The following is a 23558-nucleotide window of genomic DNA, read 5'->3' on the forward strand; positions in this document are numbered from 1 at the left end:
TCATTAAGGCGGAAAGAACCACATTGAGATCCCAGATTACAGGAGGGGCTTTAAGAGGTGGTTTCACATTGAAAAGACCCCGCATGAACCTGGACACCAAGGGATGAGCTGAGAGAAGTTTTCCATGAACCGGCTCATGAAAAGCAGCAATAGCACTGAGGTGGACTCTGATGGAAGTAGACTTAAGGCCAGAGTCAGACAAAGAAAGCAGATAATCCAACAATGTCTCCACTGCCAGGGAAGTGGGATCAAGATGATGAAGAAGACACCAGGAAGAAAATCGTGTCCACTTCTGATGGTAACATTGCAGAGTGGCTGTTTTCCTGGAGGCATCTAGAATGGAACGAACGGGTTGAGACAAAAGAGTATCATGAGAAGTCAGCCCGAGAGATACCAAGCTGTCAGGTGCAGAGACTGGAGGTTGGGATGTAGAAGAGTCTCCTGATGCTGTGTAAGCAGAGAAGGAAACAGTGGAAGAAGAAAGGGTTCCCTGGAACTGAGTTGAAGTAGAAGGGAGAACCAATGTTGCCTGGGCCACCGTGGAGCAATCAGAATCATGGTGGCTCGTTCCCTCTTGAGCTTGAACAAGGTTCTTAACATGAGAGGCAGAGGAGGGAAAGCGTACAGGAACAGATTGGACCAGTCGAGGAGAAATGCATCCGCTGCCAGACGGTGAGGAGTGTAGAGTCTGGAGCAGAACAGGGGCAGCTGGTGATTGTGAGGAGCTGCAAAGAGGTCTATCTGAGGAGTGCCCCACTGAGCGAAGATGGACTGCAGAGTTAAAGGATCGAGTGTCCACTCGTGAGGCTGGAGAATTCTGCTGAGTTTGTCCGCCAAGGAATTCTGTTCTCCCTGAATGTAGATAGCTTTCAGGAATAGATGGTGATCTGTGGCCCAAGCCCAAATCTTCTGGGCTTCTTGGCACAAGAGGCGAGAGCCTGTCCCACCCTGCTTGTTGATGTAGTACATCGCAACTTGATTGTCTGTGCACAGCAGGAGGACTTGAGGAAAGAGGAGATGCTGGAAGGCCTTGAGGGCATAAAACATTGCTCTGAGTTCCAGGAAATTGATGTGATGCTTCATTTCCTGAGCTGTCCAAAGTCCTTGAGTTTGGAACTCGTTCAAATGAGCTCCCCAGGCATAAGGGGAGGCGTCGGTGGTGATGACAAGTTGATGAGGAGGTAGATGGAACAGAAGACCTCTGGAGAGATTTGAGGATATCAACCACCATTGTAGAGACTGACGAAGAGATGATGTCACAGATATGTGACGTGAGCAAGGATCCATCGCTTGGGACCACTGGGTAGCTAGGGTCCATTGAGGAGTGCGCAGGTGAAGACGTGCAAGTGGGGTGACATGAACTGTGGAGGCCATGTGACCCAGGAGTATCATCATTTGCTTGGCAGAGATGGAACGTTGTGGAAGCACCTGTTGACATAGAGATTGAAGCGTTTGAAGACGGTTGGACAGCAGGAACACTCTCATGAGGACTGTGTCCAAGACTGCTCCAATGAATTGAAGTCTCTGAGTGGGGATGAGATGAGATTTGGGTAAATTGATCTCGAACCCCAGCAAACGTAGAAATAGGATGGTCTAGTTGGTGGCCTGGAGTACTGTAAGAGATGAATTGGCCTTTATCAACCAATCGTCCAGGTAAGGAAACACCTGAAGGTGGTGGGAACGTAGAAAAGCAGCCACCACAATCAGACATTTGGTAAACACTCTTGGAGAGGAGGCAAGACCGAAGGGTAGTACCTTGTACTGGTAATGACAACGATTGATCATGAAGCGTAGGTACTGTCTGGAGGCCAGAGTGATCGGTATGTGAGTGTATGCTTCTTTGAGATCGAGGGAACATAGCCAGTCGCCTTGATTGAGAAGAGGGTAAAGAGTGGCTAAAGAGAGCATTCTGAATTTCTCTTTGACCAAGCATTTGTTGAGATCGCGAAGATCTAGGATGGGTCTGAGATCTCCTGTTTTTTGGGGGACTAGAAAATAACGGGAGTAGAATCCCTGCCCCTTTTGATCTAGAGGAACTTCCTCTATGGCGTTCAGAAGGAGGAGGGATTGAACCTCCTGAAGAAGGAGTGAACCCTGAGGAGTGTTCAAAGCAGACTCTTTTGGTGGACTTTGGGCAGGAAGTGTCTGAAAGTTGAGAGAGTAGCTGTGGCGGATGATGTTGAGGACCCACTGATCCGAGGTGATGGTTTCCCAACGGCTTATGAAAAGAGTAAGGCGTCCTCCTATGGGCTGCGGAGGGTGGGCAGCAGGATGGAGGCTAGCTATGTCCTGGAGAACCAAGTCAAAAGGGTTGAGTGGATTTTTGTGAAGGGGGAGGCTTCACCTGTTGTTGCTGCTGTGCTGGTCTAGTAGCTTGCCTCTGTTGTTGCCTCTGACGTCTGGGTTGTTGCGGGGCCTGTGGTAAAGGACGAGCCACAAATCTACGCTCGTAGGCCGACTGCTGGCGAAAAGGCCTGGTAGGTGGGGTTTTCTTTTTCGTTTTAAGGAGAGTGTCCCACCGAGTCTCATGAGCTGAGAGCTTTTGGGTAGTGGAGTCCATGGATTCTCCAAACAGCTCATCCCCCAAGCAAGGTGCATTGGCCAGGCGATCTTGGTAATTACATAGAAAACATAGAAAACATAGAAAAATGACGGCAGAAAAGGGCCAAAGCCCATCAAGTCTGCCCACTCCAGTGACCCTTCCCCCAACCTCCTGCCCTTACCTCATCAGAGATCCCACATGAATATCCCATTTATTTTTGAAATCTGCCACGCTGTTGGCCTCAATCACCTGCCGTGGGAGTTCATTCCAATGATCGACCACCCTCTCAGTGAAGAAATACTTTCTGGAGTCCCCATGAAATTTCCCTCCCCTGATTTTCAGCGGATGCCCTCTGGTGGACGAAGGTCCCATAAGACGAAAGATATCCTCTTCCACCTCGATACGACCCGTGATATATTTAAATGTCTCAATCATGTCTCCTCTCTCTCTTCGTTCTTCAAGTGAGTACAGCTGCAATTTATTCAGCCTTACTTCATACGGAAGATCCTTGAGCCCCGAGACCATCCTGGTGGCCATCCGCTGAACTGACTCAACTCTCAGCACATCTTTCTGGTAATGTGGTCTCCAGAATTGAACACAATATTCCAAATGAGGTCTCACCATGGACCTGTACAGTGGCATTATGACCTCTGGCATCCTGCTGATAAAACCTCTACGGATACAACCCATCATTTGCCTTGCCTTGGAGGAAGCCTTTTCCACTTGATTGGCAGTTTTCATGTCATCACTAATGATTACTCCTAAATCCCGTTCTTCCGTGGTCCTAACTAAGGTCTCACCATTTAACGTGTAAGTCCTGCACAGATTTCTTTTACCCAGGTGCATCACTTTGCATTTTTTAGCATTGAAGTTGAGCTGCCAAGTCGATGACCATTGTTCTAATAGTAGTAGGTCCTGCGTCATACTGTCAGGCATAGTGCTTTTACCTACTATGTTGCACAGTTTGGCGTCATCGGCGAACAATGATATTTTTCCTCTGAGCCCTTGGGTCATATCACTTATGAATATGTTGAATAGGATTGGACCTAAGACCGAGCCTTGTGGCACTCCACTGGTCACATCTGATGTTTTGGATGGGGTACCATTTACCATCACCCTCTGAATTCTACCGCTCAGCCAATCTTTAACCCATGCAGCTAGTGTTTCCCCTAATCCCAGCGATTTCAACTTGTTCAATAACCTGCGGTGTGGGACGCTATCAAAAGCTTTGCTGAAGTCCAAATACACTACGTCCAGGGACTCCCCGGCATCCAGTTGTCTTGTTACCCAGTCGAAGAAGCTAATCAGATTTGATTGGCAGGACCTGCCCTTGGTAAATCCATGTTGATGGGGATCACGTAGATTTTCTTCATCCAGTATTGTATCAAGTTTCTGTTTGATCAGTGTTTCCATGAGCTTGCATACTATGGATGTGAGACTTACCGGTCTGTAATTTGCCGTCTCTGTCCTGCAGCCCTTTTTGTGGAGTGGAATAACGTTAGCTGTTTTCCAGTCCAAGGGGACTCTTCCCGTGCTTAGGGAGAGATTGAAGAGCACAGACAATGGTTCCGCCAGGACTTCACTCAACTCTCTGAGTACCCTGGGGTGTAGGTTGTCTGGTCCCATGGCTTTGTTCACTTTGAGTCTTGAAAGTTCGCAGTAGACGCTACTGGGCGTAAACTTGAAGTCTTGAAACGGGTCTTTCTGGTTTTCCCTTGTCTGTAAAAGTGGACCGGATCCCGGTGCCTCACAGGTGAAAACCGAGCAGAAGTATTCATTTAGTAGCTCGGCCTTAGTGGAATCCGATTCTGCATAGTTCCCGTCCGATTTCCTGAGTCGTTCTATCCCATCTTTGTTTCTTTTCCTGTCACTAATATACCTAAAGAAGGATTTATCCCCTTTCTTAATGTTCCGCGCTAGATTCTCCTCTATTCGGAGCTTGGCCTCTCTGACTGCCTTCTTGACAGCTTTAGACCTGTCCTGATAGTCTTCTTTTGCCTCCTGCTTTCCTAAATGTTTGTAGGCGATAAATGCTTTTTTCTTCTCATTAACGAGGTCCGAAATTTCAGTACTGAACCACTGGGGTCTCTTGTTTCTCCGACTTTTGCTGACCTTTTTTACATAGCGATTTGTTGCTTCATGCAAGGTGGATTTCAGAGTCGACCACATATTCTCCACGTTGTCGGTTTGTGCTTGGTTCTGCAGCTCCCGGTGGACAAAATCTCCCATGTGTTCGAAGTCTGTGCCTTTAAAGTTGAGGACTCTCGTCACTGTATTTGATCTAGAGAAACCCCATCTGAGGTTAAGCCATACCATGTTATGGTCGCTAGAGGCCAGCGTATCTCCTACTAATACTTCTGTGACGCTGTCTCCGTTGGTGAGTACCAGGTCTAGTATCGCCTGGTTTCTAGTGGGCTCCAGTACCATTTGTTTGAGTCGTGCTGCCTTTATGGAGGTTAATATTCTTCTGCTGCCAGAGGTAGTCGCAGAGAGTGTGTTCCAATCTGCATCGGGCATGTTGAAGTCTCCTAGCAGAACTGTGTCCCCGCGCAAAGTGATATTCTCTATATCCTCGATCAGTTCTATGTCCTTGTCTTCCTGTTGTCTAGGAGGTCTATATACCACACCAAGGTATAAGCATTTTTCGTTCCCTCTAGCCAGGTTCACCCAGAGGGATTCCCCGGAGTATCTAACATCTGTGATTCTGGTAGTCTTGATGTTTTCTTTAATGTATAGTGCTACCCCTCCTCCTAACTTTCCCTCTCTGTCTCGACGAAGCAAGTTGTAGCCCGGTATAACCATATCCCACCCGTGCGAGTCCGTGAACCAAGTCTCAGATATTGCCACCACATCTAGGTCTGCGTTCATTATTTCAGTCTCCAATTCCAGAATTTTGTTGCCCAAACTGTGTGCATTAACATACATTGCCCTCCATACCTTATTGTTTTTAAGTCCCTGTGAAGAGATTCCCTTCTGATTTAGTGTGACTCCCATTTTATCTTGTATAGTATGGGTACTTACCTTGGACTCAGAAGTGTGGTTGTGGCTCGCCACCTCAGGATAGTTTCTTACTGCTCTGGAATGTGAGTGGATACCCTCCCCCAACTTACCTAGTTTAAAGCCTTACGAAGTAGGCGGGCTAGTCGATGTCCAAATACGTTTTTACCTCTCCTGGTCAGGTGGAGTCCGTCTGGTCCCTGCAGTCCCTGTAGCGCCTCTCCGTGGTCTAGGAATCCAAAGTTCATCTCTATGCACCATCTGCGAAGCCACTCATTAGTCCATTTGATACGCTCTTCTCTGGCTCTAAGCCAGGCCAGACGTCGCATGGCCACTGACATAGCCGTGGCCCTAGAGGTCAGCTCAAAGGTATCATAGATTGATCTGACCATGAACTTACGAAGTTGTAAGAGCGATGAAGAAGTTTGGCGAAAGGCAGATCTTTTACGGTCAGGAAGGTATTTCTCAAAAGTTGACAAAGTTTGAATGAGATGCTTAAGGTAGAACGAAAAATGGAAAGCATAGTTTCCAGATCTATTAGCTAGCATCACATTCTGGTACAACCGTTTGCCAAACTTATCCATGGCCTTACCTTCTCTGCCAGGAGGGACAGAGGCGTACACACTAGACCGGGGGTCGGCAACCCGCGGCTCCAGAGCCGCATGCGGCTCTTTTCCACCTTTGCTGCGGCTCCGGTAGTGTGTCACGCAGGCATGCAGCTTACAAGTCGGCGTCGCGGCGGGAAATAGCCATGCTGAGCAGTGAGCTCAGCACATACACAGATGAAAGCCTTGCTTGCTGATTGGTCCGGCGGCCCCGCCCCGCCGGACCAATCAGCAAGCAAGGCTTTCATCTGTGTAGTGCTGAGCTCACTGCTCAGCATGGCTATTTCCCGCCGCGACGCTGGACTTGTAAGGTGCACGCCTGAAAAAGAAATCATCCTGGCCGGGGTCGGTGTCATGCTCCGGAGATCTACAGCCTTCCTATCTCCCTCTCCCTGCTTCCGGCCACATCCCCTGCTCCGCGGCTCTCTTCGGCAACTCAGCAGCAGCGATCGACACAAGCTTCTGACGTCGGGGCCTACCCTCTGCGAGTCCCGCTTGTTTCAACTTCCTTTTTCCACAAAGGCGGGACTCGTAGAGGGAAGGCCTCGATGTCGGCAGCTTGTCTTGATCACTGCTGCTGACGAGTTGCTGAAGAGAGCCGCGGAGCAGGGGGGTGTTGCCAGGTGCAGGTAGAAGTGAGAGGGCCAGATGCAGGACTCGTGGGTGAGGGAGGAGAAGAGAGAGAGAAAGAGAGAGGGGAGGGAAACAAAAGGAAATATTTCATACTGGGCTGGGCCGGAGTGGAGGGAGGGTGGAAAGATTCTAGCTACAGGGTGCAGTAACAAAGGAAAAGGGGGGAAAGCTGAAAATGGAGATAGTGACACAAAGAAGAGAAAGAGTATGCAGGACCTACTGAATAAGGATAGAGATACAGAGGGAACATGAAGAGGAGGTGAAATAGAGACATAGAAGTAATACTGAAAAAGTGTGTGTGTGGGGGGGAGATAAAGACATTGAAAGGGCAAATGGTGAACATGGGGTAAAGACAAGGACAGAGACAAATGAAGATTCTGAAAAAATGGTGAGATAGGGATATAGGTGAGATGGACACAAAGAAGGGTGATGCTGGAAAATAGGTGGAATGGTAATTCTGACAGACACAGAAGGGAAATGCTGGATCAAGGAGAGATGGGGCTCAGGCTGGATGGAATGAGGAGAAATGCCTTGTTGGCCCGGAACTTCCTCTCCTACGTCAGAATTGACGTCAGGGAGCGGAATGCTGGTCAGCGCAACACTTCTGCAGGGAAAGCTTGGGACGGCGGTGGCTTGGGGGCTGTTCCCCGATTGCGGTGGCAGCAAACCGAGTGGCTTGGGGGAGGGCACGGAGACAGAAAGAAGGGGGAACAGGGAGACAGAAAGAAAAAGTTGGGGGAGAGAATGAGGTCTGGAGGAGAGGAAACATACAGGAGGCTGAAAGATTGGATGCACAGTCAGAAGAAGAAAGTGCAACCAGAGACTCATGAAATCACCAAATAGCAAAGGTAGGAAAAATGATTTTATTTTCAATTTAGTGATCCTGTATATAGCATTAAGAAAAGAAACAATATATGCAGTGTTAGATTTGTTTTATAATGGTTTTGCGGCTCCAAGTTTTTTTTTCTTTTCGAAAACGGGTCCAAGTGGCTCTTTATGTCTTAAAGGTTGCAGACCCCTGCACTAGACCATGTGGATTTCTTTAAAGTAGATTCCACTAGAAAAGACTCATGGGGGAGTTGCGGTTTGTCAAAGCCAGGAATAGGAATGACCTTATATAAGGAGTCCAGTTTGCGGGGAGCTCCTGGAATTGTCAAAGGTGTCTCCAGATTTTTATAGAAGGTCTCTCGTAAAATATCATGGAGAGGTAATTTTAAGAATTCCCTTGGAGGCTGGTCAAAGTCCAGGGCATCGAGAAATGCCTTGGATTTTTTAGATTCAGCCTCCAAGGGAATAGAGAGAGAGTCGCACATCTCTTTAAGAAAAGAGGTGAAAGAAGTTTCATCAGGTTTGGAGGACGGATCTAAACCAGAAGGATCCTCGTCCCCTGACGAACACTCTCCCTCAGAGAGGAAAGGCTCCTCTGAATCACCCCACAGATCAGGGTCCCTCACTTGAAAGCTACGGTCCCGTGACTCCGGTGTAGAGGGTTCAAGGTGTCGAGTTTTGTGAGTCGACTTACCAGACCTCTGAGAAACGGTACCGGGAGATGTTATCGGGTGTGCCGGTGCCGAAGTTTGCACCGCCTGGTGTAAAGACCTCGATTCCGGCGCTAAAATTGGCATGGACACCGAGGAAGCTGTCCGTACCGGTACCGACAAAGTGGATACCGATAAAAGAGGCTGCTCCACTGCCGGTACCGGTAGCTCAGACCGGACCGGGACTGGAAGGCTCGGTGGCAGAAGAGCAGGCAGGAGCTGTTGCAATTGCTCTTTGAGCTGCACTTGCAGGACGGCGGCAATTTGCTCGTCCAGCGAAGGCACCGGTACCGCTTTTTTCTTCTGCGGTACCTTTGGTGCCGCTCTACACTCCGAAGAGGAACCCGAGGTTGAAGGGCTAACCTCAATCGGAGTGGAGCGCTTCCGCGGGCGCCTCGAGGTCGGCAGGATTGGGCTCGCTGCCACTGAGACCGGAGGGCGCTCCAGCGGGGAAGGCTTCTTAGCCGGCTTACCTGAGGGATGCGACGCTGGCGTGGTATCGCGCGGTGTCGAAGAGGTAGGTGCCGACTGCGTCGGGGCCGAAGTCGGAGTCGGTGCCGCCGAATCCGACATCACCAAACAACAACCGCTGTTGAATTTGGCGGTTTTTTAGAGTTCTCTTTTTCAGAGTGGCGCAGCAGGTGCAGGTGGACGCCCGATGGTCAGGACCGAGGCACTGTAAGCACCAGTTGTGCGGGTCGGTAAGAGAAATGGGCCTCGCGCACCGCTGGCACTTCTTAAAACTGGGTTGGGGAGGCATGAACGTAAAAACGGCTTCTGCCAAATCGAAGGCCGAGGCCTCGATGGTGGCAGCAGGCCCCGCCGGGGCGAACCCGAAAAAATGAGAAAAAAAGAAAAGAAATGTCTTCCCTTTTTTTTAAAAAAAAAATAAGAAAAGCAATAAAATATGAAAAAGGTTTACGCGAGCGGGAAGGCGTTTAAGAAAAAATTTCAACAGCCGTTGAAAGTGCGTCTTCTTAGCTCCGCGGAAACTAAGAAACTGGGGACCGCGCACCTCTGTCGGGCGGGAAGGCACTCGCGCGTGCGCGGTGCGGCCTACTAGAACTTTCCAAGTTCTTAGAGTGCAATCACTCTAAAATTGTCCGTATCGGGGCTCCGTCGGTGCCGTCACCCATCAGTCAAGAATATGCTGCCTGCTTGTCCAGGGATAATGCCCTTCTTATGCAAGGCCACCGCCATTACCACAATAATTTTGGTGAACGTCCACAGAGCCATGACCAGACCAAAGGAAGAAACGAAGGAACCACTGATGGGAGGTCTGAATTGGAACCTGCAGGTAGGCCTCCGTCAGATCGAGAGAAGTCAGGAATTCCCCCGGCTGAACTGCCAGAATGACAGATCTCAGGTTCTCCATATGAAAAGATGGAACCCAGAGCACCCTGTTGACTCCCTTCAGATCCAAGATGGGCCAAAAAGACCCCTCTTTCCTGGGCACCACAAAGTAAATGGAATACCTGCCAGTGCAAAATTCCCAAGCAGGCACGGGTACTACAGTGTTGAGGTCAAGCAACCGCTATAGGGTCTGACGAATAGTCCACTTCTTCCAAGCTGCCTGACAAGGAGAAGAGAAGAAACGATCCAGCAAGATCGGGCAAACTCCAGAGCATATCCATCCCGAATCACCTCCAGGACCCACTGATCTGTCATGATTGCTGCCCACCCCTGGTAAAACTCCCGCAACCGGCACCAGGGGAAGGGCCCGTAAAGAGTCATTATGCTGGAGAGGCAGCAGAGGGGCTGCCGGATGAGTCCCGCCCTCCCCAGTGGGTCCCCCCAAAAGGACTGAATACGCTGAAAAAACTGGCCCTAGGACCTGGTGGAAGGAAAAGAAGCCACCCCTCGACCAGGGTGGTAACAGCAAAAATCATGCAAACTTCTCCAAGCAACAACCCCCCTTGCGCAGGTGGGTGAGCACAGTCCTCAGGAAGACAGGGCACCTTAGAGTCAGTCATGGTCTGAACCAACTTATCCTGATCTTTGCCAAAGAAAGACCCCTGAAAGGAAAATTTTGTAAGTTTAGCCTTAGACGCCACGTCTGTCGACCAACCCTGGAGCCACAGGGTAAGATGAGCAGCCACACCAAGAGCCATGGACTTGGCTGAAGCCCAAAGCAGATCATACATGTCATCCGAGAGATAAGAAGCACCCATCTCCATCTTAGCTACCTCCTGATCCACCAAGGACCAGTCATTTGACTCCCAGTCAAGAACACGCTCAGACCATCGAAAACAAGCCCAAGCCACCAGACCGCCATACATCGCCGCCTGGACTGCTAGGGCAGCCACATCAAAACTCATCTTAAGAAGAGACTCTATCCTAGGATCCTCAGAGTTCCACAAAGCTGAGCTGCCCTCAATCGGCACCGTTTGCAGATGTGCGTTAGCCTAGACCACCGAATCCACCATAGGTGACTTCTAGATATCCCTATCCCCCTCCAGGATGGGATACAGGTGAGCCATAGATGGCGCAAAACGAAAAGGCATTTCTGGAGCCTTCCATTGCATGAGCACTGTATCCCAAATATGCTGATGCACAGGAAAAGAGCAGGATGCAGAGAAGATCCCGCGAAGCAGAGTGTCCACCACATGCGGGGACTCCTTTGCGTCCTCCTCGAAACGCAAAACAGATGAAATCTGAAGAAAAAGCTCCTGGAGCTTTTCCTGCTGAAAAATACGTACCTTTGATGCATCCTCGCCAGCTGGCAGTTCCGTAAAACGTCCGCCTGCGGCATCCGTCCCCCCTGAGAAGATCTTGGAGGTCCACCAAGGGGTCCAAGTCCTCATCAAACAAAAACGCATTTCCAAACAAAAAATCATTGTTCCAAAAAACCCTCGGCCACTTGGACAAAGCTGGGGGGAAATGGGTTGGAACTGGCGTGAAGGGGGGCTGAACAGGGTGGAGGCGGAGGGCGAAAGACCCCCCAAAAAACTCAAGACCCCCGGGGAGGAAACAGGAATTCCGGTTGCCTGAAAATAAGCACAAGACAAACACAAAATTTTGGGGAAAGCCCCTTGGCGGCAAAGCAGGACTCACTTCCAAAGCAGGAGACCTGTTAATTGAAAATGACAGGGTATTAAATTACTCAAAAAAATGAGGGAGAAAAAATATTCAATTTACAAAAAATAATCTCACATATATGAAGCTTAGAAGACTTTGTACCTCTATGGAGGATTTTGTCTCCAAGACTGAGGACATGAAGCTTAGAATTTTACAAAGAGGGTATCTGAGAGCGGAAGCAAGTAAAGTTTACAAAAGAATGCTATACATAAACCTCACTTTACTATTACATCCTCAGCCAGAATGAGCAACATCATCACTGATATGTGTCCCCAGCACTATTGGCGGTAAGGAAAACCTTATTTCCCTGACCATTGGTGGCTGGGGCAATCCCTTTGTGGGCGGGAGGGGAAGCCCAGGCTTCCCCCCTGCTGCTCATGTGAAGACTCATGAAGGGGAACCCTGTTCGCTGGCATCCAAAGCTGAAGATTCCCCTTCACGGCGGCCAGCACACCGCAAACACAGGTCGGCCACACTGACTTGGTGCCTGAAGCACAATGAGCACTTTTTCCCTTTAAAAGTACTCATTGCGGAAACTGCTACTAAGCTGAAAAATAAAGTGCCAGTTAGAATTAAATACAATTAAGATCAATTGAAGGAATCCCTTCAGACTGGCACTGCCTCAGGACTTTTTTTTCAAAGTAACTTTATTTTACAATATAAACAGACCCCACTGGCTCTCTAAGCCATATACCTTGCCGGTATCAGTGGCAAGGTTTATAGCTGAGGCACCTCCACTGTAAAATTTGGGGGAGGTGGGGGAAATGAGGGGAGGGACTTGACCCGAGTGTGGCACCCCCGAGGTTGGACCGACCCCCCAAAAGGGTCCCCCCAAGCTCAATCTGGCACCACAGATGGGGGACCAGAAGGCCTCAAAACAAAATCCAATAGCCCTAAACTAACTCAGGGAAGACTGCACAGGTTTACCACCTCCACCTGTTGGAGACTGAGAGCAGACTGATTGTACTTGGGACTGCACACCCACTTATACTAGAGCCAAAAGTGTGTGCCTCAGTCTCCACCTGCTGGTCATGGTGAGCTATTACCCATCAGTGAGCTGTGCCAGTCTGGAGAAACGCTTAAAGAACAGGCACTTGGAAATACAGATCTCCCATAAGAGCCTTAGAAACACGTTGCTTCTGAGCAACAATGTCAAATAAAGAGTTAATGTTTGAGTTGAAAGTGATTTCTCTTTTGAGAAGTAAAATGTGTGTAGTTGGTTTTTGGTCAGTTAAGCTGGATGGGTACGCTTCCTCCAACTCTACTGTAGGTCGTGTCATGGATTTGTACGTCACTTGGTGTGAAAGGAGACTGGGGGAACTGAAGGGAATAATGAAGGAGATAAAGAATGGGGATACTTGATGGGAAATTGGGGTTCTGTGGAATGAGCAATGTTTTTATGTGTACCTGGCAAGGAGAAACATGGTGGGACTTTAATTTTATATATTATGGATGTTAAATTTATCTCTTTCAATGTTCAAGGCCTGAACACACTATTCAAGAGGCAAAAATTCTTTAAGGAAGTACTCCATTTAAAGGCCTCTGATCTTTGTTCAGGAAACTCATCTTCTTCCCAAACATGATTTTTTTCTCCAACGAACAAAATATCCTTTATCTGGGCTCAAATAAGTTGCAAAGAAAGACAAAAGGAGTGGGGATTTTGTTTGCAGGTTCCCTGCTAGTATCTGTTAAAAAGAGAATTTATAATAATTTTAAGGAGAAACCAGAAGAGGCATATAGTTCGGTGCTGAATCATGTATAATTCTAAAAACAATAGTATGGATTTAAAAACATTTGACAAAACAAACCTGTCAGTTTCAAATTCCTCTGGGTACAACTCTTTGTATCCACTGTGTCCCCATCTACAGAAAGACAAAGAAAATCCTAATAGGAAATGTAATTAGAGATAAATTTAGTTATAATTGGACTTCTGCTTGTGTGAATAGGGGTGATGCAAGGGTATCAACACCCTAGGCGAATCCTAAGCCTTATGCCACTGCTGCCAAACTGCCCCCCCCATTAAACTTTCAGACTCCTGGACCCCTCCTACCCCCCCAACCAAGATTTTGAGAATTAAACTCAATCATCCCACAACATTCCTGAAAAAAAAACATAATTGTACTGTACACATCATAGTTTTTAACATTAAACATTTTATATACATACTAGTTTTTAAGCCCATTATATGAACGGGTGCTAGAATAGATGTGTGTGTCTGTCTGTTTTTCTTTCTCTCTCTCTCTCTCCTTGGCCGCTTTCTGTCTGTCTGTCTCTTTCTTTTTGTCTCTCTCTTTCCTCGGCTGTCCACCACCACCCTTTTCCTGCTCCCCCTGTTCAACAGTAGCCCTTCTCCCTTCCTTTTACCTCCCCCATGTCCAGCAGCATCCCTTCCCTGCTCCCCCTGTCCAGCAGCAGCCATTCTCCCTTTGTTTAACCTCCCCCGTCTAGCAGCACCTCTTCTCTGCTCCCCCTTGTCCAGCAGTAGGCCTTCTCCCTTCCTTTTACCTCCTCCCCTGTCCAGCAGCACCTCTTCCCTGCTTCCCCTGTCCAGCAGTAGGCCTTCTCCTTTCCCTGCTCCCCCGTCCAGCATCCGCTAGCCCGGGCAGCCTTGGGGCTTTTGCTAGGCCGGCCCACCTCGCATTATCGAAGTGGGCCAGCCTAGCAAATGCCCCGCGGCTGCTGCGTTTGCTGGTCCAGGGGTGAGAAGAGGCGTCCCGGCAGCAGCAGCAGCAGCGCAGGAATCAAACTGCCACTGCTGTCGCAAGCTGCCCCACATGCCATAAATCGAATCCGGCATGGAGGCACACAGCACGGTGGCAGGGATCACAAAACCCTAAGTGCGCATTCACGCTTAGGGTTTTATTATAGAGGATACATAAGGGCAATTCCAAAAGTCATTCATCTGGGTAAATGAACTGTTTGAGAACTGTCCACCTTTCCTTCAGTAAAAAGTACTCCCTGAAGGCTATTTGAAATAGTGTAACTATCAGGATCTACTGTTTTGCTTTGATTGCAGCTGCTTTTTGCTGTCCCCAGAATGCTTCAATTAAACTTATGATAGCCAAGAAATTTGATCATGTGACTCCTTTACTTAAAAAAGCACACTGTCTTCCTGTCGCACATCGCATAATGTACAAATTAAGTTTGCTTACCTTTAAATCTCTGATATCTAAAACCCAAGCTTTTATTTACAAAGTATTGATTCCTTATACTTCATCTAGATTACTGAGGTCGAATGACCAACACTTATTAATCATTCCCTCCCTTAAAATTATTAACACATGACGGCAATTCATCTTTTCCGTTACTGCTTCTCAAACATGGAATTACCTTCCAATTTACTTAAGAGAGGAAAAAAATTTGGAAAAATTTAAGAGCAAACTCAAAAGCTTTCTTTTTAAAGATGCATATAATGACTAAATGAATTGCTCAGGAATTTCATTTTATCTTTATATCTTTTGAGAGTTTTTGTCCTTCCCCTTTCTATTGTTTCTGACCTTAATTGTCTTTCTTTTTATTAATCAGATTGTATTTCTTTCCTATTCTTTCCTTATGTTTAAAAAGTTGGTTTTTATTATGTTTCGTAGATTTAGTCTTTTTTGTTAGTTATGTTTGTCTCCCCTAACTTTGTAATTTTATCGATTTGTTCAACGCTTAGAATTTGGAATAAGCGATTAATCAAATTTTATAATAAACTTAAAACTTGAAGCTCTGCCAAGCACCTTTGGCTTAAATCTCGCACACATGCTAACTTCCTTGCTAACCTCCTTTAATTCTGCTCTCACGCTGGATAAGCAAAACTACTACATCCAGTTACCGTATTTGCCGGCATATAAGACGACTTTTCAGTACCTTAAAATCCTCCCCAAAGTCGGGGGTCGTCTTATACGCCGGGTACTGTTTACATGCCCTTACTTTACATGCCCTAACATCTCCTTCCTTACCTCCTTACGGTGCTTAGGGTACTAGTAAACCTGCCGGGACATCAGTGTGACAAGGGTGCCAGCTCCTTCATCCTGCGCAGCGGGAAGCAGCGGCGCTCTGGCCCCACCCCTTTTCTCTTTACTACGTCTCTCGCACATGCGGCCGTGTGTGGAGTCTAGCCCTTAAGGAAGTTGCGGGGGCGAACAGGAGGCTTTTGAAGGCTTTTAAAGGGAAACTGTCATGCCAGCAAACTTGCTAGGGACTTGCCCGGCACTTGCTCTCTCCCTCTATGTGTTATCTTCCTTCTATCATTGACAGTTTCAGTTTGGTTAACAGTTTAGAAAACAAATAGCATGGCAGCTCCCATGGGTTTATTGTTCTATTCAGCTTTAGTGAATTAATTAAAATTGTTGAAATAAATTCTGATGTTCTTTTAAGTTTTATTTGTTGTGCAGAAGGTGTGCGGAAGAAGGGGTAGTCTTATATGGCGAGTATATAACAAACTCTATATTTTAACTGTAAAAGTTGGGGGGTCGTCTTATACGCCCAGTCGTCTTATATGCCGGCAAATACGGTAACTAACTTCCTTTCTTCCAACCCCTGCCATCTCTTTGCCACGCTGAACTCCTTCCTCAAAACACCCCCCTCCTCCAACCTCTCCTTCTCTCTCTTTCCATATGATGGCTGAATTTTTCCATGATAAGATTCACAAGATCGACCTTGAATTTGCTACCTTTCTACCATCCATTCTCCTAATCTTCCAGCTCCCACAATTCCTTCTTCTGTCACTCAACAACTTGCAAACTTCCTCTCCTGACCCATCCTCCCTTGCCTGGTCCCACCCTCTCAACCCTCCTTCAACTCCCACTGACTTTTCTTCCTTCTCCGAAATCACAGAGGAAGAAACCGCACAAATTCTGTCCTCAGCCAAGCCTACTATATGCCCCTCTGACCCTATTCCCACCCCTCTTCTTGACCTCCATCTCACATACTTTTGTACCTGCTGTCATATCCTCAACTATCCATTTTCACTGCAACTGTTCTTGATGCCTTCAAACATGCAGTGGTTAAGCCGCTTCTCAAAAAACCCTCGATGGACCCTACCTACCCCTCCAACTATTGCCCTATCTCCCTTCTTCCGTTACTATCCAACCTACTCGCGCGTGCTTGCCCTTCATCACTGCCTTGACTTCCTTTCATCTCAACAGGCTCTTGATTCTCTACAATCTGGCTTCCGCATCCTATACTCCAGAGAGACTGCCTCTACCAAAGTCTGCATTGACCTGTTCCTAGCCAGATCTAAGGGCCTTTAGTCTAACTTCAACCTTCTTGATCTGTCTGCTGCTTTTGTTATAACTGCTTACTCCTTGATACGCTTTCGTCACTTGGATTCTGTGAATCTGTCCTCTCCTGGTTTGCCTCCTTCTTTTTCCATTGTACTTTTAGTGTTTGCACTAGTGGGTCCTCCTCTGCTGCTATCTCACTAGCAGCTGGTATACCCCAGGGCTCTTAGGTCTTTTCTTCTCTCTCCCACCTCTTCCCTTGGTGCCCTGATCTCCTCCCTTAGCTTCCAGTATCACCTATATGTTCCCGATTCCCAGATCTATCTCTTGACACCTGAGATTTCACCTAATCTAAGAAAAAACCTCAGCCTGCCTGGCTGATATTGCTGCCTGGATGTCCCACTGCTACCTGAAACTAAACATGTACCAAGACTGAACTGCTCCTCTTTCCTCCTAAACCCTCTGCTCCTCTCCCTCCATTCTCTGTCTCTGTAAATAATACTGTTATCGTTCCTGTCTCCTCTGCTCGTAACCTTTGAGTTGTCTTCAACTCCAAGCTCTCATTTTCTACCCACATCCATCAGACTGCTAAAGCCTGTCACTTCTATCTCTACATCATCAAAATTTGCCTCTTCCTCTGAGCACACTATCCAGACCCTTGTCTACACTCTCATAACTTCATGCTTAGACTACTGCAATCTGTTTCTAACAGGTATTCCTGCTGAATCACCTCTTCTCCCTGCAATCTGTACAAAACTCTGCTGCATGACTTATCTTCTGCCAACCTTGCTACACTCACCTCACCCCTCGCCTCAAATCACTTCACTGACACCCTATCCGCCTTCGCAAACAGTTCAAGCTCCTATTACTAACCTACAAGCATGTTCATTCTGCAGCAATTCAGTATCTCTCCTCTTTTGTCTCTCCTTATACAATTCCCTGAGAACTCAGAAACAAATTGCTTTAATCTGTACCCTCCTCCACTTCCAATTCGACTTCATTCCTTTCAGCTCGCTGCCCTATATGCCCTTTCTTTTCCCTTATTCAAAAGTAGGCTGAAAACCCATCTTTTTGAGACAGCTTTCAACTCATAACCCTACTCCCTTCTACCCTCTGCTTACCCCTAGCCAGAAGTTTATCCATCCCCTCTAACTGTAACCTTTACCCTAGCATCCTGTCTTATTTAAATTGTAAGCTCATTCGAGCAAGGATTAGCTCTTTGTGACTGTACAGAGCTGCTTACGTCTGATAGTGCTCTAGAAATAATAGTAGTAGTAGTAGAAGCTGCCTCCCTAGGCAACTACATGGTCTTACCTAATTATTAAGCTAGCCCTGTGCATGCACAATACAAAATTGGATCTTATCAGATTCTTAAAATCCAGTCTGTGTATTGAAATACTGATTTCTTTGCAATTAAAAATCTGCACTTTGGCCACATACAAGTCATGTGCTTGGCCTTTCTTCAAATTGAAAGTGTGTACCACTAAAGCTACAGCAGCATCCAATTAATGGTGCTTGGGCTTGTGGAATGGGCAGATTCTACAAAAAATAAGACAGATGGAGACCATATCTTCCTGCTTAAGCTCTGCCCCAAGATCAGAAGATTCAGATGGACAATTAGCTGGTGACAAATGTGCCATGACTCTGGATGCACTGCTTACCTATCAGGTATACTGGCCTCACACTCATAGATCCTTTTATTCCAATATTGGGTCTTGCGTAAATCCTTCTCCAGAGTCACTACTGTTTGGCCCACGGTTTTCACTCTTGAATCTTCTCGGTGACCACCACCCTCATCATCAAATCCATCAGAACGCATTCGACTCCTGGAAAGATTTCAAATATGCACTTTGTTCAATGACAAAAAGCTTAAAAAGTACTATCATCCAAGTACCATTTTACCCTATATGAAGCATTGGGAATGATGGTTCAAAACCCAGCACTATGCCATAAAGCTCTTATGCTCCCTTATATGTTGCTCTATGAATTCTGTGACAAATTTGCAGAATATCATCACTGTCACTTTTTTCTTATATACTCCAGCAAAACTGCTTCTAGTGAGCTCCTGCTCATGGCAGCTGGCAAGTACAGAAAGAAGGAAAAGAATAAAACAGATAAATATAATTTAAAAGTTAAATAGGAGATACATATAAGTAACCCAAACAACTCATTGTTAATAAGTGAGTTACTGGGACATGTAAGTTTATGTAGTCAAGCTCTTCTATATGTCCTCTTCACATTAGGGGTTATAAGGCTCTAATTTAGTCTCCCTACAGATGTCGTCAGATAGGGCCAGCTTAACCACTAGACCAGGTGCGATACTGGCTTAGGGCACTGGCCATAAAGGGCACCAAAATCCCTACCAGTGCCTCACCTGGTGCAACGTTTAAGCATATCTGCCCCTTCCCCCTCAGCAGGTTTGGCATCTCCAGTCTCTCTCTCCCTCCCATCTATGCTTCAGCATTGCTCCCGCTCCCTTTCCTCCCACACCTGCCCCTGATCCTGCAAACCTGCTGGCAGCAGCAACATGAAAAGAGGCAGCCTCTGAGAGTTCCCTCAGCCAATGTCCCACCAACAGACACAGCATCAAAGGAGGCAGGACCAACACACCACCACCCCCAGGGGCTGGTCAGAGGCTGCCTCTTTCACACTGCTGCTGTTGGCTGGTTTACAGGACCATGGGGAAGGGGAGGGGCATGATAACAAATCATAAGGAGAGAGGTGCCAATGCAGATAGAAGTGCTACCAATATGGGGAGGCAAGGCATCAAAGGAAACTGGCTCAGGGTGCAATGATCCCTTGAGCCAGACCAGTATCAGAACATCTTTACAGGAGGACCTTAAGAACAGACTGGATATTGCCAAGGCTCCTATGACTACCCAAAGGGTGTGCTGTAGTGTGCAGAACCAGCAGAGGCCACAGGATGACTACCACTCAGCAGAAGCCTGGAAGTAATGGGCAAAAAGTTTTTTAATCTAATTCCTGACATAAAAAACAGCAAAGCTTGGGAGACATTCCGACAATGATTTACTTCTTGCATGAATTCTGCCCATCTCTGAATTTTTTTTTTAGAATACAGCGGCAAGAAAAAGAATGTTATGCCGAGTCAAACTTATTAGCATGATGATTTTACCATATCTTAAACACAGTTGCCTTACTTGCCGGTATTAAATTCCTCTGGATATAACTCTCTATATCCGCTGTGATCCCATCTAAAAGGAAAGAAAAAAGCAAAGCCATCTATTAGCTGGATGTAAATCTGGTAAAAAGTAATGTAATGTGCATTAATTTAATTTAAAGCCAGAGTTAGATAAGTCCATTAATAATATTAATAAATGACCTCCTTGGAGAAATGCACACAGACCTTATTAGGATTTTATTGTTTTCAATTAATGTGGATTACCGTATTTTCACGCATATAACGCGCGCGTTATACATGATTTTACAAACCGTGCATAACCACGCGCGTTATACAATTTTTTTTACATAGTTCCCCCCCTCCCCCCGATTCATCACCCCGAAGGACCGCTCGCACCCCTACCCCGAAGGACTGCTCGCACCCCCACCCGAAGGACCACTCGCAACCCCACAGCCTCCCCCCTCCCCCTCCCGCATGGAGAAGCTGCCTACCATTTCCGGATGCCAGTGAGCCCAGCTGCTTCCTCTGCCGGCGGTCCTGCCCCTTCTCTGAACCCTGCGTGCGCTGCTTCCTCTTCCGGCGGTCCTGCCCTTTCTCTGTCAGAGAAAGGGCGGGACCGCCGGAAGAGGAAGCAGCACAGCGCAGGGCTCAGAGAAGGGCAGGACCACCGGCAGAGGAAGCAGCTGGGCTCACTGGCATCCGGAAACAACGTTAGGCAGCTTCTCCATGCGGGAGGGGGAGGGGGGAGGCTGTGGGGGTGCGAGCGGTCCTTCGGGGTGGGGGTGCGAGCGGTCCTTCGGGTGGGGGTGCGAGCGGTCCTTCGGAAAGGAGAGTGGGGGCGGCGAGAGGAGAGTGGGGACGGCGGAGAGTCAGGGTGGCATGCGTGGCATACGCGTGTGCGCGCTATAGTAAAAATTTTTTACATAAATTTCTGTTCCCCGCGCGCTATATCCATGTGCGCGTTTTACACGGGTGCGCGGTATATGGGTGAAAATACGGTAGTTATTTTAGATATGTATTGAATATTTAACATGGTTTTAAGTATGCACTGGGCTGCATATGAATCTTATGTATTTTAGAAATCAGTTGCAGTCCCCTTTCATCTTAGGAAATGTGGAATGCTAAACATTAAACAAAATAAAGGATATTCTTTAGGCAACAGTAGTGGTACATGGGGAAAAATGTTACTGAGCTTGAAAGAAGCATGGATATACTAGGTGGGCCTCCCTTATCTGTTGTTGTATTCTATGTTTGTAACTGTAACAACTTGAACCTTGTTTTTAAAGATTTCCCAATTATTTGATAGTCACCTTTTTTAAAACCAGACCCCTGTTTGATTTAAGATAGAAGAATTAAGTGAAAGTACACTTAAATAAGTATTCTAATGCACTCTTCGATTGTATATTTCACCTAAACAAGCTTTTCTATATGTCTGTGGCCTGTCGCCGTTGTCAAGCTCCTGAGGTGGGTTTGGGACATATGTTCTGGACCTGCCCCTCCATTCAGTCCTTTTGGGGCTCCATTTTTCTTTTTGTGGAACATATTTGGAGTACCACTGTCAAGCGCTCTCCACTGGTCCTGTTTGGAACTGTTCCACATTATTCTCCCCGTAAACGTGGAGTTGCTGCTTTTCTCAAATGGACAGTGCTTATTGCCTTGAAATGTATTTTACTTCAATGGCTTGATGGGGAAGCACCCGATTACTGCCTGTGGAGATGCCGGATGATAACTCTTCTGATGTGGGAGCGTCAGGATGTGAGGAACTTCTCCTCGCTCCCAGGTCGCCTTTTCCAGTACACCAGGGAACCCTTTTGGTCTACTATGACACCCCTTTCGATACTGGGGATTCGCTTGGAAGGAGGACCTAGGGTGGGGTTGTTATCTGTTGTGGGTTTCTTGAAAATGTTGGCTTGTTTTGCCTATTATGTGTATTGTTACCTGTTTCATTTCTTTTGTTGAGCTCAATAAATATATTTGAAATAATAAGTATTCTAATGCAAGCAGATTATAATAAATTTTGGTTGCAGCGAGAATTGTCTGTGGTTTTTATAGGTTATGTCACATCACTTCTGTACTAGTAAAATTACATTGGCTTCCAATAAAACAGCATACAGTTTAAAATTTTGTTGTTTATATTTAAAGTTCTAAATAACAGAGCCTCTTTTATCAAGCCACAATAGTGCACTGAAGCTCATTCAAGCCCTATGGACCGGTGCATTTACTGTGCCAGCCTTCGCTATTCAGCTTGATAAAAGAGGCCCATAGTTTCACCTATTATTGCTAACAACTTTGCAAATTTATCAACTAGTTAGAATGTTGCAATCTAATAGGAATCTATTATGAAATTCCACTTGTAAATCCATTAATTTAAATGTATATTGCTCCTTGAGTTCAAAGCGATAGGACCAAAACTGTGAAACGGACTTTGCAAGTTGGAAAATTGTACTGAATTTAAAAAAGCCTTAAAAACTTTGTCACTTTATCAGGCATAAAACCTTGAAGGGACTGGATGAGATTTGCTGAAAGCAAGATATTAAAACAGTAGTTCAAGACATGAGTTATATGTTGATTATCAAATTTTATTTTGATTTTATTAGGATTATTGGTAATGTCAATGTTCAAACTTTGTATGTTGTTTGTACTCCGTCAAGTATTTTTGGATTGTGCAGTTAATAAATGCTGTAAATAAAGTACATCTTAATACAAACAGAACATATTCCTCCAAAATGTAAATAGTAGTTTAAACAATAAACCCACCAGGAAAATGAAGTCACATATCTTTAACTTGTATTCTCTATGGATAAAAGGGTCCTATAGCAAAACCACAGCAGGAAGAGTTTCCTGGAACTCAGAAAATTCTGGAAATGTTTCTGAGGCTGAATGAGCATTCTTTTTGTTCTGCCTCATTCTGCAAGCTGAGATTATTATGGAAAAGATTTGTTGAAGCACTGAACAGTTACACTGTGGGAGTGTGTGGCGCAGTGGTTAGAGCTACAGCCTTAGCACCCTGGGGTTATGAGTTCAAATCCCTCGCTGCTTCTTGTGACTCTGGACAAGTCACTAAATCCCCTCATTGCCCCAGGTACACTAGACAGAGTTTGAGCCCACTGGGACAGATAGGGAAATATGATAAAGTACCTGAATGTAAGCCACTTAGGATATAAGTGGTATAAAAATAATTAAATAAATATTGATTGAAGAGACACTATTCAAATACGACGGTTGATCAAGAACAGTAATACTTGGTAAAGGTATAAATCGAGGGTCATGGTGCACTGTGACAGTGGGTCTATGTTCTGTACTTAGGAAAACCCAGGGCTATAAGAATAGGATGGAGATGGTAACTGAAACCAAAGTTTTAGTTACCATCTCACACTTATGGTTGGGTGGCACCCTACAACCTACAAGAGGAAGTCTTTATGGATACTTGGCCCATACCTATGGGTTGGTGGGGGGAGATCTTCACAGATAATTAGCCAATGCCCACGGGTGGGTGGGGCTGTGACAGGCACTTTGTGAATGCTAACTGAAAACAACCTTTGAAGGTGCACCTTTTGTGTTGCTGCAATTCTGAGCTGGTGAGCAGTAACTTTCCCTTAGTGATCTTGGGGCCAGATTCACTAACCAGCCCGATCCAGGCAGGTCCGACGAATTCTGCACAACTTAATATGCAGATGGGGGCGATCGGAGGAACGCCCCCATCTGCAGGCACGGATCTCTGTTGTGTGATCCCTGCGCAAGAAATAGCAAGAAAAAAGGACTGGAAAGTAAGTAGCCTCTGACAAAGTAATGTAAAGATCAAACTCCCATGCTGCTGCA

General features: G+C 46.5%; 2 protein-coding genes across 7 annotated transcripts in view; one reads left to right on the forward strand and one right to left on the reverse strand.

Annotated features, from left to right (window-relative positions):
- The window catches only part of PIH1D2 (PIH1 domain containing 2), a 155175-nt gene that overhangs the window by 73755 nt on the left and 57862 nt on the right, over window positions 1-23558 (forward strand). The gene's annotated exons all lie outside the window — the stretch shown is intronic.
- The window catches only part of NKAPD1 (NKAP domain containing 1), a 42518-nt gene that overhangs the window by 7028 nt on the left and 11932 nt on the right, over window positions 1-23558 (reverse strand). For all 6 annotated transcript variants that reach the window (XM_033918583.1, XM_033918580.1, XM_033918581.1 and 3 more), the window contains 3 exons: window positions 19759-19812; window positions 18262-18426; window positions 13202-13255 (listed from right to left, as the gene is read on the reverse strand). In XM_033918583.1, the coding sequence (XP_033774474.1) occupies window positions 13202-13255; window positions 18262-18426; window positions 19759-19812 (273 nt within the window). The remainder of the gene's footprint in view (window positions 1-13201; window positions 13256-18261; window positions 18427-19758; window positions 19813-23558) is intronic.

The sequence above is a fragment of the Geotrypetes seraphini genome, chromosome 13 (genome assembly GCF_902459505.1).
Source record: "Geotrypetes seraphini chromosome 13, aGeoSer1.1, whole genome shotgun sequence".
Taxonomy (NCBI): domain Eukaryota; kingdom Metazoa; phylum Chordata; class Amphibia; order Gymnophiona; family Dermophiidae; genus Geotrypetes; species Geotrypetes seraphini.